This window comes from Myotis davidii, unplaced genomic scaffold (genome assembly GCF_000327345.1).
Source record: "Myotis davidii unplaced genomic scaffold, ASM32734v1 scaffold77, whole genome shotgun sequence".
Taxonomy (NCBI): domain Eukaryota; kingdom Metazoa; phylum Chordata; class Mammalia; order Chiroptera; family Vespertilionidae; genus Myotis; species Myotis davidii.
Genome location: NW_006289713.1, coordinates 1,692,059 through 1,708,302, shown reverse-complemented (window position 1 = coordinate 1,708,302; position 16,244 = coordinate 1,692,059). Strand labels below are relative to the sequence as shown.

The 16,244-nt window shown below is 42.9% G+C and overlaps 1 protein-coding gene across 9 annotated transcripts in view; it reads left to right on the top strand.

Annotated features, from left to right (window-relative positions):
- The first annotated feature begins 7 nt into the window (after positions 1-7).
- The window catches only part of SPG7 (spastic paraplegia 7 (pure and complicated autosomal recessive)), a 43,491-nt gene continuing 27,254 nt past the window's right edge, over positions 8-16,244 (top strand). For 4 of the 9 annotated variants that reach the window (XM_015562949.1, XM_015562947.1, XM_015562946.1 and 1 more), the window contains exons 1-6: positions 9-229; positions 2,807-2,909; positions 4,668-4,757; positions 9,393-9,634; positions 12,349-12,488; positions 14,298-14,400. In XM_015562949.1, the coding sequence (XP_015418435.1) occupies positions 47-229; positions 2,807-2,909; positions 4,668-4,757; positions 9,393-9,634; positions 12,349-12,488; positions 14,298-14,400 (861 nt within the window). In that variant the 5' untranslated portion in view covers positions 9-46. Of the gene's footprint in view, positions 230-2,806; positions 2,910-3,206; positions 3,267-4,667; positions 4,758-9,392; positions 9,635-12,348; positions 12,489-14,297; positions 14,401-16,244 lie in introns of those variants that run through there. The other 5 variants (XR_001513607.1, XR_001513606.1, XM_015562948.1 and 2 more) reach the window with 3 other exon arrangements.

Genomic DNA, 16,244 nt, shown 5'->3' with positions numbered 1-16,244 from the left:
CGCCTCGAGGAGTCCCCGACCAGGCTGGCGCCGGTTCCGGGCCAACATGGCGGCCGCGTGGCTGCTGCTGCGTGCCCTCCGGCAGGGCCAGGGTCCGGGTCCCGGGCGGCTGTGGGGCCCTTGCTTGGGCTGGGGCCCGAGTCTCCACGTCGGGTTCGGGAGGAGATGGCCGTACTTCGTCTACAGGACTCCGATGGGTGTCGCCGAGGCTGGAGGCCGAGTCCTGCAGGTAACCCGGGTCGCGTAGATGCCGCTCCCGCCGGGGCTGGGAGGAGGTAGCGCGTCGTGCAGGCCCTGGCTTGGGTGTTTCCAGCCCGTACTTCGTGTGTTGGTATTTGCTGCCTGTATTCCTTGCGTTTTAAAATTGAAGACAATAAGAGTTTCATCATTTTCTATTAGAGAAGTATTTTGCATTTGGCTCATAGGTCAGAGCCCCTCAAGATGAATTTTGCCACCGTGCACCTAGTAGCTGGCCACAGTCCTCAGTGGCCTGAGGGTTTGTGTGAGCAAAATACCACGTAGCTGTAGTTTACTTTCGTCGTGCAGCAGCCTCAAACGTTATCGATACAAATTCATGGAGCACCTTCGATGTGAATGCTGTGTTCCAGACCCTGCTAAGGTTGACATTTCATCCTGAAAGCAAGCGCTAAGTCCTGGTGCGTTTTTAGCTGATTTTTTCCTACCAGACCTTTCTTAGCAATTCAACCCTTGCATTTTAGGTCGAAATTTATTATTATTTTTACATAATTTGAGAACCAATTTTAATTATAGTCCTATTCTAGATTACTGGCCACTTTCCTGACCTTGAGGGCAACTATAGATATGCTGCCCCCCCCTTTTTTTCATTCTATTGAGAAGGAACATAACTTATTATCTTAAGTCTGACCCTCTGCTTATTCTGTAAAATAAGGGCTTAAATAAACAACTCACACATACTTGTGAAATCTAAGCAAATTCTCTCACCAGTGGCTATAATAGTAATAAACTAAGTAAGTTGGTTTGAACAGTCTTTGGGGCTGACATTGAAGAATGATGATTTTTGTGTGTACTATATTTAACACACTGATGTTGCTTATTTATTAGGTCCAGTCCACACTCTGTGGCCCTCTTCTATATGATCTCTTCTTGTCACTGAGTCAACAATAGTTTTTTTTAAAATATATTTTATTGGTCCTTCTACAGAGAGGAAGGGAGAGGCCTCTGATAGAGAGTTAGAAACATCGATCTGCTGCCTCCTGCACACCCCCTATTGGGGATGTGCCCGCAACCAAGGTACATGCCCTTGACCGGAATCGAACCTGGGACCCTTGGGTCTGCAGGCCGACGCTCTATCCAGTGAGCCAAACCAGTTAGGGCAAGAATAGTAGTATTTACTAAATGGGACAATAATTGTATAGACTAGGAATTTTCATTCTGTTGCTAAAGGAAATTGCATGTAATGGGCTCCTCACCGAGGAGCATTGAGCAAGGTGTTAACTTTTCTTCATAACAGCAACAGAACAGAATGAGCTAAGGAAAAAAAATTAAAAATAAGTGACCCTGGCTGGGTAGCTTAGTTGGTTAGAGCATCCTCTCGATATGCCAAGGATTTGGGTTTGATCTCTGGTCTGGGCATGTACAAGAAGTAACCAGTGAATTCATCAATAAGTGAAGGCTGCCTTGTATTTCAAACATGCTTTCTATCATTCATTGACTGTATGCATTTTGTTATGCACATTTCATTTGTTTAATAAGGTGTGTAAGACACCTTTCTAGATGAAACTCTGTGTGCCACACTTTGCACTACTCATAACATAATGATAACCTCAAGATTATCAGGAGAAATATTTAAATTTCCATTTTATGAAGAACCAAATTATTAGTTATGCTTTTTAAAAAAAAATACCAGTTTACATAATTAATCAGGGTGCATTTTAAGTTCTAACTTTTTTGTTTATTGTATAATGCATCATTTGAAGATGCCAAGGAAATAATCCTTTTGTTTCCAATGATGCATGAGTGGAAGTAATGCTAGTTGGCAGGATTTGATTATAAGAACTCAATAAAGTAATTGTGTTTAAAAAAAATTAAATGAAACACATAGATGTTTCTCTCCTTTTTCTCTTTCTCTTTCTCTGTCTCATATCAATCAACCAATAAAATAAATAATAGAACAAATAAAGGAATTGCCAACATAGATACAGAAAAAATTAAATTGGCCTTAAGAATATGAAACATCGCCAAAACCGGTTTGGCTCAGTGGATAGAGCATCGGCCTGCGGACTGAAGGGTCCCAGGTTGGATTCCGGTCAAGGGCATGTACCTGGGTTGCGGGCACATCCCCAGTGGGGGATGTGCAGGAGGCAGCTGATCGATGTTTCTCTCTCACCGATGTTTCTAACTCTCTATCTCTCTCCCTTCCTCTCTGTAAAAAATCAATAAAACATATTTAAAAAAAAAGAAAAGAATATGAAACATATTCAAGTGGAAGAATGCTCATCTTTTTTTTTTTTTTAATATATTTTATTGATTTTTTACAGAGAGGAAAGGAGAGAGATAGAGACAGAGAGTTAGAAACATCGATGAGAGAGAAACATCGATCAGCTGCCTCCTGCACATCCCCCACTGGGGAAGTGCGCGCAACCCAGGTACATGCCCTTGACCGGAATCGAACCTGGGACCTTTCAGTCCGCAGGCCGACGCTCTATCCACTGAGCCAAACCGGTTTCGGCAGAATGCTCATCTTGAAAACAGAACTTTGGAAATATAGACTGGTACACTACTGTAGTACCTGGAAGACTGATCCTGGTTGTCATTTTTTTCTCAGAGTTTCCAATTGCGACTATTAACCCCTACCTTTGAAGGGATCCAAGGATTGTTACTGAAACAGCATCTAGTCCAGAATCCAGGGAGCCTCTGGAAGCTTTTAGGTGTGTATCTGTTGAAAGACAAGTGACAGGCCAAGCCTGGGCCATTTGTGAGTAAATAAAGGGTGATGTTGCTGGTTTGACATTGACAGAAAAACGAAATCACTAATCAGACCTTTGGCTTCTATATATCATGAGTTCTTAGATGCTTTGAAATGAAATTTACAAAAAGGATGGTTGTCTAAGATCAGAACAGGCCATTTTTACTTATTTTGAATCATTTGGTGTTTTTTTTTAATTCTGGTGTATAGCAATAATTGGGCTGCTTGAAAAGTTTTGTCATGTTTTCATGTTCTCTAGCCAGCTCCAAGAACGTTTGTAAGGATCTACAGAGTGGCTCATGTGTTTTATAACCAGAAGGTAACTAAAACTAGCCTGGAAATAATTTGCTTTCACTATAGACTTGCACTGTTTAGTGAGACTCTGACATCCTACTGTCTCTCTTGACCTTAGGTCAAAAGGATCTTAAGGATAACTTCTGTAATTTGACTCCCTCCTTTATCCAGTTGGAATAGGGAAAAAGTAAAATCTTCTGACTGCTAGTATACATCAGATAGCCTGGTGTCCACACATGGTGAGAAAGCTGTGACTTGGGGGGCAGTTTGCACATCTGGTATCTGTGTTTTTTCTCTTTTTATTTTATTCTAATATATTTTATTGATTTTTTACAGAGAGGAGGGGAGAGGGATAGAGACTTAGAAACATCGATGAGAGAGAAACATCGATCAGCTGCCTCCTGCACAGTCTGCAGGCTGACGCTTTATCCACTGAACCAAACCGATTAGGGCTATCTTGTTTTTTCATTTAAATCTACACATGTGCACAGTGGCACACCTTTCAACCATCAACAGCCTGATCTGTGTCAGGTAGCCATCAAGGTAGTTTCACTTGTAATTCTGTTAATGTCTGTGAAGAAAAGTACAACTCGGTCATAGTTTTGAGAATCTTTTCCCCCCGTTTTTAACACTGATTTGTTAAGACCTTGGATAAAATAGGCCTTTTGTGGGAGGAGTGTTGTGTAGTCCTGTTTTGGTGATGGTAACAGTTGGCTTGCTGGCTTACTGCATGTGCCAAAGCCACTTGTGTCCTTTATTTGTTCATTTAAAGTGACTGTATATATTAAAGGGATTATTCTTCAACAAATTCCTGACACGTTCTCAAATTTAAGTTCATAACTAATTTTCACTTCCTCACATTCACTAATTTAAATCACAAAGGTATTTCATAAGTTGAAGTAGTTTATTATTCTATAACTAGAGGCCCAGTGCACGAAATTCGTGCTCGGGTAGGGTCTCTAGGCCTAGTTGGCAATCAGGGCCAATCAGTTGGTCGATCTGGGGGCAGTCAGGCCCCGCCCCTGCTTGCCAGCCCCACCCCCCAGCCACTGCCTGTCACCTCCCTCTGTGGGGCAACGAGTGGGGCGATCAGGGGGTCCCCTGCTGGCACCTGCCTTGGCTGGCCTGGGGCCTGCTGGCTGGGGCAGCTCCTGCATTGAGCGTCTTCCCTCTGGTGGTCAGTGTGCATCATAGTTACTGGTTGTTCCACCTTTTGGTTGATTTGCATATTAGGCTTTTCTTATATAGGATTTGTAAATACTATACTAAGAATGATAGAAGAAAATGCTTTATCTCAAACTTCTACATCTTATAGGTTTTACATAGTTTCTATTTTGATTTGGTTATTTGAAAATGTACTCTTCTCCTAAGTATTCCACTATAGTTGCAGATCTTGATTGTTAAACACTTTCCCTATTCCTTGTAGGTGGCACTTACTATTTCAACACCTCAAGGAAGAAGCAGAAGACTAAGGACCATGATAAATCCAAGGGGAGGACCCCTGAAGATGATGAAGGTAGCTCTATTGGATGTTCTGGAATAATGGCTGGCTTCGTTGCCTTCACAAGCACATTCTAGCCTAAGCAATAGGAAACCTATCTTATTTTTTTCCATTGATTTTCTTTTTATTTTTTGAGAGAGTGGGAGGGAGGGAGAGAGCAGGAGGTGGGGGGAGATCAATTGTTTGCCTCCTGCATGTGCCCCAACAAGTCTGAGGATCAAACCTGCAACCGGGTATAAGCCCTTGAACAGGACTCAAAACTGCAACTGTGAGGGCAGATACTGTAACCACTGAGAATACTGGCCAGGGCAGAAAACCTGTCTTAAAAGTAGGGCAAGCCCAGGCACCTGTGCTCCTTTCCCCGAGTACACCTATCCCCAATCTCTAATTCTGTTGCTGGATCCTTCCTGTCTGTCCTTTTAGAGACGCTTTCATCAGCACCTGTCTCGTGTCCTCTTCAGAATGCCTAAAGGTAGGGAGCATTTCTGTTCTTTGCATGGAAAAAGTGAATCTTAAATCTCCCCCATATTCAAAAGTTCTGGGGCACGAGGAAGGCACTAGGACTCCTTGGCTAAACTCACCCCCATACACACCTGGTTAGTAGGCTTGAGAAGTAGCCCCCAGAGGAGAGGAGGGTGCAGTGTAAGGAGAACATAGGTGATCACTGTCCTATGAGAGGACCACTGTGATCCTGTGTCAGCCTCCAGTCCCAGTTCACAGTGAACTCACTTGCAAATGTTAAGTCTTATCTCTACTCTGAAATTGGGACCAGATGATCATATGAAGAGTGAGGGAAATAAAAATGTAAGTTTGAACTGAATTTACCTCTAAGGAGCTGATAATAATGAGAATGAAGGAGCTGGGACAGCTTGTGCTAAGGGTGCAGCTGTGTGTGTGTGTGTGTGTGTGTGTGTGTGTGTGTACACATACGTACGGACATACACACCAATCTGGTTTTTATTTGAAAAGAATTGAACTTTTGTGAAGAAAACAGAACAGGTGTTTATTGGAGTCCAATCCAAACTGTCCTTTTACTGTTTTTAGACATTCTACAGAACTGTCTTATTTAACACCAAGCTATATCTTTTGAAAATTGTAGATCTGTTTCGCACTCTAGGACAGATGGTTATGAGTCACAGAATTGCTTTTTTAAACCCCTTTCACATGGGGTGTGGTGGGGCATTACGTGCAGAACATTGAGGAACAACAGTTGATGTGTGCTCTGCAGCCACCCAGTCAGGGGATTTACAAGTTCAGCATCTTAAATGTATCGAAAATAGACATTGTGATCATATAAAGCCCCTAAAGGAGAGATGTTGGCATGAACCTCATTCAGGTCAGTGTGTTGTGGTTTGATGACTGTCAGTGTTACTTATTAGAAAACAAGATTGAAAATAAAATATTTGAAATAGATGGTTTCTAAGTAATGAATACTCACCGGAGAACATAAATTTGCTTTCCAAAGTAATTTGTAGCCTTTATTTAGCTGCCTTTTGTGAGTATGAACTTTAATATTACTATAATCTATTATAACAAGATACAAAATATCATATTTAGCATCATGTTTTCAAAACGATTACTAGGACAGCCTTCTCAGTGGGTTTCATTTGTGTGTGTTTTTTTCAGTTTTTGAATTCTTTATTTGTTCTACTGTTCTCTGTTTTGTCACTTGAGTTTTAAAACTGATTTAAAATGCTTTTGAATTCCTCTGATTGTTGGAGAGAAAGATGGTGTGTTTGTAGTGATACCTCTAGGCAGTGCAGAGAGGAGCAGGTGCACAGTGAGTTCCACCTGTGCTCTTGTCCTTGGAGAAGTGACTACATGTGTAGCTTGCTGTGGACCTCCCCGCAGGCTTTGGGCTGAACCCTGCATTTGTCCTGGGTCCTCTCTTGCTTCCCCTAAGTGGATGTGCACGTTTGTGCATGAAGGAACATATGGATTGTGGGGAGGACAAATAAGTGGCTGAAGTTTTGGCTGCTGAGATAGATCTGGACCCATCTTGGGCATAACGTGGTGAAAGATTGCTTGCATTTCTCAGTGGGCATCATTAACAACAGGTCTGGTAAAATCTAGTTGGAGTGTTGAGGAGGATGACCCACACTGCACAGATGAGCTCCACAGGAGTAGTTCTAGGGCCTCGTTTTGTAAACAGAGGTGCCGGATGGTTGTAAGGACTGGGGTAAGTGGGCCATGACCATGGAGAGCACCATATAATTAAAATACAGCACCTTTCCCTCCACCTCAGGAGAGGAGGGGGCTTATCTGGTTAGGGGACTTGGGCAGAAGACTGTGTGGTCTGGCCTTTGGTGGGTCACTAAAATCCAGCCCACTTGTAGAACTCTGTTTCCCAGCTTTGCTCTGGGCCAGAGAAGTGACCCCTGCACGGGCTTTCTGTTTCTCCCCAAAAGTTTCTCCCTCATTCCCTTCTTCCTGGAGTGTTATTCTGTCCACCATGTGCTGAGGTTGACTCACCTCTCCCGAGGTTTCCTCATGACTCTAGATCCGGGGTTGAGTCTTCTGTCTTTTTCCATTCCCAAGAACTGAACTTGAAGCTATCTATATCCTAAGTGGGGTATTAATAACTGAGTAATGCGCCCTGGCTTGTTTGGCTCAGTGGATAGAGCATTGGCCTGCGGACTGAAGGGTCCCAGGTTCGTTTCTGGCCAAGGCCACATGCCCATGTTGTGGGCTTGATCACCAGTGGGGAGCGTGCAGGAGGCAGCCGATCAATGATTCTCTCTGATCATTGATGTTTCTGTTTCTCTCTCCCTCTCCCTTCCTCTCTGAAATCAACTTAAAAATTTTTAAAAAAATAACTGAGTAATGCAATGTGGTGGTGGTGGTGGTGTTACCTGATGGATCTGAGAAAGAATTGTTCTTTAAGAATAGTCTAGAATTAAGTAGTTCCCAGAATTAAGTGGACCCCATATATGTCTAGTGACTAAACAGTATATCTTGCACTTTAAATGTATATTTAATTATTTTTAGAGAGAGTAAAAGAGAGAGAGAAAGAGAGGGAAGAAATCTGTGTGAGAGAGGTACATCCATTGGCTGCCTCCAGTACTTGCCCTGACCGGGGACCAAACCCACAACCTAGGCATGTGCCGTGACTGGAAATCGAGCCAGGGACCCTACAGTGTACGGGATGATGCTCCAATCAACTGGCCAGGGCTCTCTTGCCCTTTTCAAATGTTATTGTGATGAATGACATATAACTTATTTGAATGTTACTCATTATGATAAACATCAAGTGTAACATAGTGGTTGCGGGGAGGGCACATGGGGTCTTCAGAGGCGTCGGAAAGGTATTTCCTTTATTTTAATTTATTATTATTATTAAATATATTTTTATTGATTTCAGAGAGGAAGGGAAAAGGAGAGAGAGATAGAAACATCAATGATGAGAGAGAAGCATGGATCTGCTGCCTCGATCCCGCAACCTAGGCATGTGCCATTGATTGGAATCAAACCCAGGACCCTTCAGTCCACAGGCCAACGCTCTATCCACTAAACCAAACCGGCTAGGGCTAATTTATTATCATTTTTTAAAAATAATTTTTTTATTTCAGAGAGGATGGGAGAGGGACAGAAATAGAAACATCAGTGATGAGAAAGAATCATTGATAGACTATCTTCTTCATACTCCCTGTTGGGGGTCAAGCTCACAACCCAGGCATGTGCCCTGACCAGAGTCTAACCATGACTTCCTGGTCCATAGGTTAACGCTCAACCACTGAGCCACATTGGCCAGACAGGAAAGGTTTTATTTCTTAAGGTAGGTGGTGGTAAAACATTTGTTTTATTGTTATTAATACTTACACATGTGTCATAAATACTCTGTTCATGATGTTTAGTACCTAATCAAACCTGGAACCTGAAGTACCTGACTTTATTATGGCTTGGGTCAGATATGTTTTTAATGAAGGAGTTTACTGTGTAGCTGCACTTTGTGGTGATCCTGGGAGGTTTTTTGTTTTGTTTTTGTGTTTTTTTTTAATATATTTTATTGATTGTTTTACAGAGAGGAAGGGAGAGGGATAGAGAGTTAGAAACATCGATCAGCTGCCTCCTGCACACTTCCCACTGGGGATGTGCCCGCAACCAGGGTACATGCCCTTGACTGGAATCGAATCTGGGACCTTTCAGTCCGCAGGTCAACGCCCTATCCACTGAGCCAAACCAGTTAGGGCTTTTGTTTTCTTTTTTAATGTTTTTATTGATATTAGAGGGTGAGAGGGAGAGAGACAGACAGACAGACTGACAGACATTGTTCAGTTGTCTCCTGACCGGAGCTCAAACCTGCAACTTGGGTATGTGCCCTAACTGGGAATCAAACTGGCTTTCCTTCTGTGTATACGATGATACTTAAACCAACTGAGCCATATGGCCAGGGCCTGGAAAGCTTTTTTATGTTAAAAACGGTTTCATATTTTCTAAGCTGGTGGGACCTCTGAATGGAATGTTGGTGACTTTGAATAGCTTGTGATTACCGTTTGTCTCGAATCACTTTGTTGAAAAATAAGCCAAAATGTAGGATCTTATGGAAGATGAGACTCCTGTCTTAATGTTGAGCTTTGCTGATGAAAGTAAAGCATAGAGGGAGCACTTGGCCTGGGGGCTACGTCTAACACTCCCGATCCCTACTCACAGAGGAGAGGAAGCGCAAGGAGAGAGAGGACCAGATGTACCGTGAGAGGCTGCGCACATTGTTCATCATCGCTGTTGTCATGAGCCTGCTGAATGCATTTAGCAGCAGTGGGGGCAACATTTCCTGGAATGACTTTGTCAACGAGATGCTGGCCAAAGGCGAGGTGCAGCGGGTCCAGGTGGTACCTGAGAGCGACGTGGTGGAAGTGTACCTGCACCCTGGAGCCGTGGTATTCGGGCGACCTGTGAGTGATGACAAGGGCACAAGCATGGAAAGACCTGGAGACGAGTGTGTATCCTCCTTTTCACTCAGTCCCTGCCCACCCTCATTTTTTTGGTTGTCATATTTTATGTTTTCTTAAAAGAAGATGTGAGTATCTTTATTTAAAGGAGGATTTGTTGGAGGTTTTTGAGTGGTGGCCCACTAAGATGGAGCTTAAAATGGGGAAAGGCAGTGTTGTCTCCAATAGAAGCTAGTGGGGTCCACAGCTGCCATGATGTCTGTATATCAAAAGGAAGAGTTAGAAGCAGGGACAGGGTGGTCATAGTGGTGACTCCCTGGTACTAAGGGGAGAGGAGCCAGCTGCAGTCCTGAGCATTTGTTCATTCTGTTGAGGTGTGTGGTGTGGTGCTGGCCAGAGGTTAACAGACAGGGTAGCTTTTGGCAAATGCAGGTGATATGAGGTGACTAGGAGTTGTCGAAGCAAAAATCTCTTGGGGGTTTAGGATAGGGGCAAGAAACTAACAGTACTGTGAGGGGGTGGCTAAAAGACTAGAGTCTGCAAGGGCTGGTCCTCCAACAAGAGCAAAAAAGGAAGGGAACAAGGAACCTTTTTCATTTCTTAGCTCAGACATCCCCCTCACCTCAGGAGAGAACCCAGCATAGTCAGAACTAGAGAGTGGTGCCCTAACCAGTGGAGGTGGCAGACACTGCGGAGGGGTCAGGAGTGTGGGATTTCATACCAGGTACAAGGTTAGGCATCAAAGATTGGGAGAGACACACCCTAGTGTCAGTGGCCTACTTGTCTGGCACTGCTGGGAAATGAGGTGAGGCGTATGGAAACGGCCCCAAAAGTTTGGGTGAAAATGGATCACTCTCCAATCTCTGATTCCATTCTTTTCATTCTCCGGTAGCCACAGCACCATAGTTTGGCCCAAAAAAGGTAACATTGACATCAGAATTTTTTTTTTCTTTTGTCTTTTTTCACCCAGGACTTTATTTTTTTATTTTTTAAATATATTTTTATTGATTTCAGAGAGGAAGGGAGTATTCTTTCCCTTATATCATGCTCCCACAGCATGCCCCATGTGCACTACATTCTCTACTCTGGTTTATTAATATGGTTGAGGTGTCACTGGAGTGCTCATCTTGCCCTACGATGCTTAGCTGTGAGTACAGCACAACCCAGTGACTCTTACATCAGATAGATATCTAGCATGGTGTTTGCAGCTGGTTGTCACTTATAAGGACTTGTAATTTAGTTGGGATGATAGGATCAACACATAGTCTGCTGAAAGTAAAAGCTAAATTCCAGCACACTTCAGAAATGAATGGTGATGCCCTCGTTAGGTAGCTCAGTTGGTTAAAACATTATCCCAATATGCCAAGGTTGGGGGTTCTATCCCTGGTCACGGCACATGCAAGAATCAACCAGTGAATGCATAAATAAGTGGAACATCAAATCGATGTTTTTTTATCTCTGTTTCTGTCTCTCTACAATAAAAAGGGGAAAAAAAGAGCGATCGATGTTTTTTTATCTCTGTTTCTGTCTCTCTCTCTACAATAAAAAGGGGGAAAAAAAAAGAGCAGTGATGATGGGTGCTGCTTGTCTCTGAGTATTGAGTGATCTGGTGGCTGCTTACAGGGCCTTACAGAAGTGAGAGGATGATTCAGGCCCAGGTGACCAGTTTTAAAGAGGACATGAGAATTGAATTGGCTTCTGGAATCATATATTGTGCTCTTGGATTTTGGCATAGAAAGGGGGTCATTTCTACGTTTTTCCCTTCACTTAAGTTGTGACCCCATTTACATGGTTAAGCCCGGTTTGAGTGATCAAAGCATTGAAGAAATCCGGATCAAACATATGGGGTCTGTTACATTATTCAGCAGCTGAGGCAAGTGGGTGTTCCAACACAGGTCATGGTCACTATATTGTGACTGGTTGGTCCTCTTGTCTGCCTCTCCATCTGGCCTATTACTCCACAAAGTGGAGCCCGGCCAATTGGACTGTGAGTGACAGTTACTCCACAAGAAATTTTTTGAGACTCTTAAGGTCCAGAGGTAAATCTAGTTGCTCAGTTTAGATTCCAGAGTGTGTTTAGAATCTGAGCTTGAAACGATTTAACTTTGGAAAGCATGTGGAGCAGGATCTTAGGAAAATGATGTGGAATTTATGCTCCTCCCCTAGAGAGTTGCACAGATATTTATTCTGTGGAAACTTCAGACAAGCTAGCCCAGGAGCGATCCCTCCCTGTGATGAGTTCAACTCATTGAGAACAGACTTGGAGACTCAGTATGGATTCCTAGACTGGTTTTTAGTTTCCTTTCTCAAAAGACTGTATCTGGAGGAGGCAGTTTCTTCTATGTCCAGGAAAGGTTTACTGAGAACAAAGACACCCACTTAGTTGAATTTCAGATTCAGTCAGTGGTTAAACACACACCTTCATATTTTGCCTTCGGTAGTGGACTGTGTTCCCAATCCAGTACTGCAGAATTGTCCCTATCTCTGTGCTCTGCACACAGCTGTGTGGGGCAGGGTGCTGAGTTTAAAATGCAAATACCTCTCTCCATTTTCTTAAAAAGTTCCTATTTGTGAAAATAAGAGAAAGCATATCTGTTAAAATTTTGATGTAATTGTGTTTGAGACAACGAACGTTTTTTAGATGTGGATGTAGTTTCTGAATGACATCTGTATGAGGAATCGGCATCACTCACAGGCCCTGTGCCTTCTGCCCCCAGAGGCTGGCTTTGATGTACCGAATGCAGGTCGCAAACATCGACAAATTTGAAGAGAAGCTTCGAGCGGCTGAAGATGAGCTGAATATCGAAGGCAAGGACAGGATCCCGGTTTCCTATAAGCGTACAGGATTCTTTGGAAAGTATGTGTCAACTTTATTGGTCCTTGAACTAAACCAGGCTTGGCTTTGTAATGCAAGAAACAAACTACAAGCAAAAATTTCAAACTGGCCTTCCTACAGTTAACTAGACCCCCTTGTGGGAGGATAAATAATGTATATAATCCTGAGAAATTCGGAAATGTGTGAAATTTATCTTAGTTACTTGCTTTACTTGTCTGGTTGTATTTATGAATTAGCACATTGTGGGGTTGCTGTCTTCTACAAATAGGAAAGTGGAATAGAAAGGGGAAAAACATGTATAACCAGCAGAAATTCTTGATTCAGTGTTGCAAAGAGAAATAGAGACTGTAGGCCATAGGCCAGCAGACTCTTCAGTGGGAGCAGATCAATCAGCACAGTCAGGGGGCTCTAACTATATGCTGGGACTAACAGTGGCTGAAGGCCATGTACAGAGAGATTTACTGTTGGCTCATGGACATGCTTTGTAATTCTTATAAGACTCGGTGACTGGCAAGCACATCTGTGAAATGATCTGTGCCTTTAAATTCTATAACCTACTGGTTCCTGAAGGCTCAGGGCTCTGAGGCTGCGCCCCTGGTTTACTATAGGTATAATAGGGGTACAGGGCAGATGGGTGGCTTCCCCTCTTCACGTGGAGGGTTGACATCCCAGGGTGTACTATTTGTTTTAGGCTTATCCTGCCTTACTAACCAAAATTAACAACCTACTTTTTTTTTAATATACTTTTATTGATTTCAGAGAGTGGAAGGGAGTGGGAGATAGATAGAAACATCAATGATGAGAGAGAATCATCGATCCGTTGCCTCCTATACATCCCCTTCTGGGGATCAAGCCTGCAACCTGGGCATGTGCCCCTGACCAGAATCGAACCCAGATCCTTCAGTCCACAGCCAACGCCCTATCCTCTGATTTAATGGCCTACTTTTGAAAACAAAATTTATCGAATGTGAAAACCTGCTCTGGTTGGTTTGTTAATTATCACAAGGCTCTAGAGCAGTGGTTCTCAACCTTCCTAATGCCGCGACCCTTTAATACAGTTCCTCATGTTGTGGTGACCCCCAACCATAAAATTATTTTCGTTGCTACTTCATAACTGTAATTTTGCTAGTTATGAATCGTCATGTAAATATCTGATATGCAGGATGTATTTTCATTGTTACAAATTGAACATAATTAAAGCATAGTGATTAATCACAAAAACAATATGTAATTATATATGTGTTTTCCGATGGTCTTAGGCGACCCCTGTGAAAGGGTCGTTCGAGAACCGCTGCTCTAGATAATAGAATGAGTGTGTGGCATCAGCTATTATGCCTTCATGCCAAGGTTATATATACTGTATCTCTAGAGTTTCTACACTCTATCTGACACTGGAAAAACTTTATGAAAGAGAGTAATTGGTGAAAACTGGACAAGGAAAACCATTTTCACAACCATTTGTTCTACGTTTTGCTCTAGAGCAGCTGTGGGCAAACTACGGCCCGCGGGCCGGATCCGGCCTGTTTGAAATGAATAAAACTATTGAAAAAAAAGACCGTACGTACCCTTTTATGTAATGATGTTTACTTTGAATTTATATTAGTTCACACAAACACTCCATCCGTGCTCTTGTTCCGGCCCTCCGGTCCAGTTTAAGAACCCATTGTGGCCCTCGAATCAAAAAGTTTGCCCACCGCTGCTCTAGAGGGAGGGGTAGCTCTTCTCATCTTTGAAATGTCCGTGGTTCCTGTCCCTGACTTTATAAAGCGTGACTGTTAGCTGCCTGGCTGCCACTTCTGAGCCTGTAACTGCCTCTCTTTCTTGTACTAGTGCCCTCTACGCCTTGGGAATGACAGCGGTGGGCTTGGCCATCCTGTGGTATATTTTCCGTTTGACTGGAATGACAGGAAGGGAAGGAGGATTCAGTGCTTTTGTAAGTTGCACAAATCATATCTCATTGAACTTGCAGTGTTAGGATTTGTGTATTTGTTCTGGCTGAATGCTTTCCCATAAACAACAGAATAAGCGTACAGTGAAAATGAACCTGTTGCAGAGGCCAGCCTGGACCCATAATTTGGCAGCTCATCTTTCCTTCTGTTTGGCTGACTGGAGGGTGTACAGTAACCACTTTTACCTGAGGGCCCTTTTCCTTGACTTACTGGATGGCTGAGTCAAGGGAGTTTATAGGACAGCTTATTTTGCAGTTTTCAGCATTAGCTGGGCATACTGTTTTTGGTTTCCCTACTGGCTACACTAAGAAATTTTAAAGGTTATCTTTAAAAGAACATCCATAATACACTTTGAACATATTCTATTGTTGTGGCATTCGTCATAACATGCATTTCGCACCCCCATCAGAGGGGCCAGGGAGTGGGGGCAAAGTCTGCTGAAGGCATCTCCTGCTTCCTCCCTAGGATCTGTGACAAGGAGGTACCAGGAGGGGCCCTGTATCAGGGACACAGAGTGTTACCTCCTAGTTTCCACTTAGACTAGGACCACATTCCTATGTTTGTAGCTCAAGACTTAACAGCCTTAGCCGGAATCAAAGAATGAATCCACGGACAGAAAGTGGTATAGCAAAGGTGGAAATTTACTGAAGAATAGATACAGATTCCCACATGGGGAGAGGGACGAGTCCCACAGAATGAACTCCCACGTAGGGAGGAAGAAAGGGTCCCCAACAGCCTTACTTTTAACAGCAGCATGGTGTCTCGTGGGGATGTGCCATATTTTGCTCAACCAATTTGATAATTCTCCCATATTTATGGCTATTTATTTTTGTTGTTGTTGTATTTAAAAAATACTCTGATGAATTCTATGCACATGCATCTTTTGAGTGCCTAATTATTTGCCTCATGTACCTTACTAAAAGTAGATTGGCTGAAGTTTACACATCTTTCTAGGACCTTTAGCTATCCTGCCAGATTGCTCTCCAGAAATTTACCTATTAACATTTATACCAAAACTCCCCAGAATTGAGTGTTATTATATTGCTTTTTAAATTTTTAATTGAATTTATTGGGGTGACATTGGTTAATAAAATTATATAGGTTTCAGGTGTAAAATTCTATAACACATCATCAGCATTTACATTACTTTTACAATCAGAAAAAAATTTACACAGTAGTGGGAAAGTCATATGGAATATAAAATAATGCAAAAGATTGTTAAGCCCTAGCCGGTTTGGCTCAGTGGATAGAGCATTGCCTGCAGACCGAAGGGTCCCGGGTTTGATTCTAGTCAAGGGCATGTACCTCGGTTGCAGGCTCCTCTCAGCCCTGGCCCTGGGCAGGGTGTGTGTAGGAGACAACTAATCGATGTGTTTCTCTCATATCGATTTTTCTCTCTGTCTTTCCCTCTCTTTTCCACTCTCTAAAAATCAATGGAAAAATGTCCTCAGGTGAGGATTAAAGAAAAGACATTGTTAAATTACCTCCTTTGTGTTTGGGAGTTTTGGGTTTTATTTTATTTTTTAATACAGTGGGGCCTTGACTTACGAGTTTAATTCGTTCCATGACGGAGCTCGTAACTCAAATTACTCGTATGTCAAATCTTAAAGTGAACGAGTGAGTCACATGATGCTGGGCTGATGTTGTGGTGTTCACTGTGGTGTTCGCTGCGCCAACTAGTGGTGGGATATCTGAAGCTGGCTCAGAACCCGAATTTTAGCTCACAACTCAAAGCAAAAAATTGGCTCGTATCTTGAAAAACTCGTTAGTCAGGACACTCGTAAGTCAAGGCCCCACTGTAAGCATTGGAATCAATTTCTAGATGACT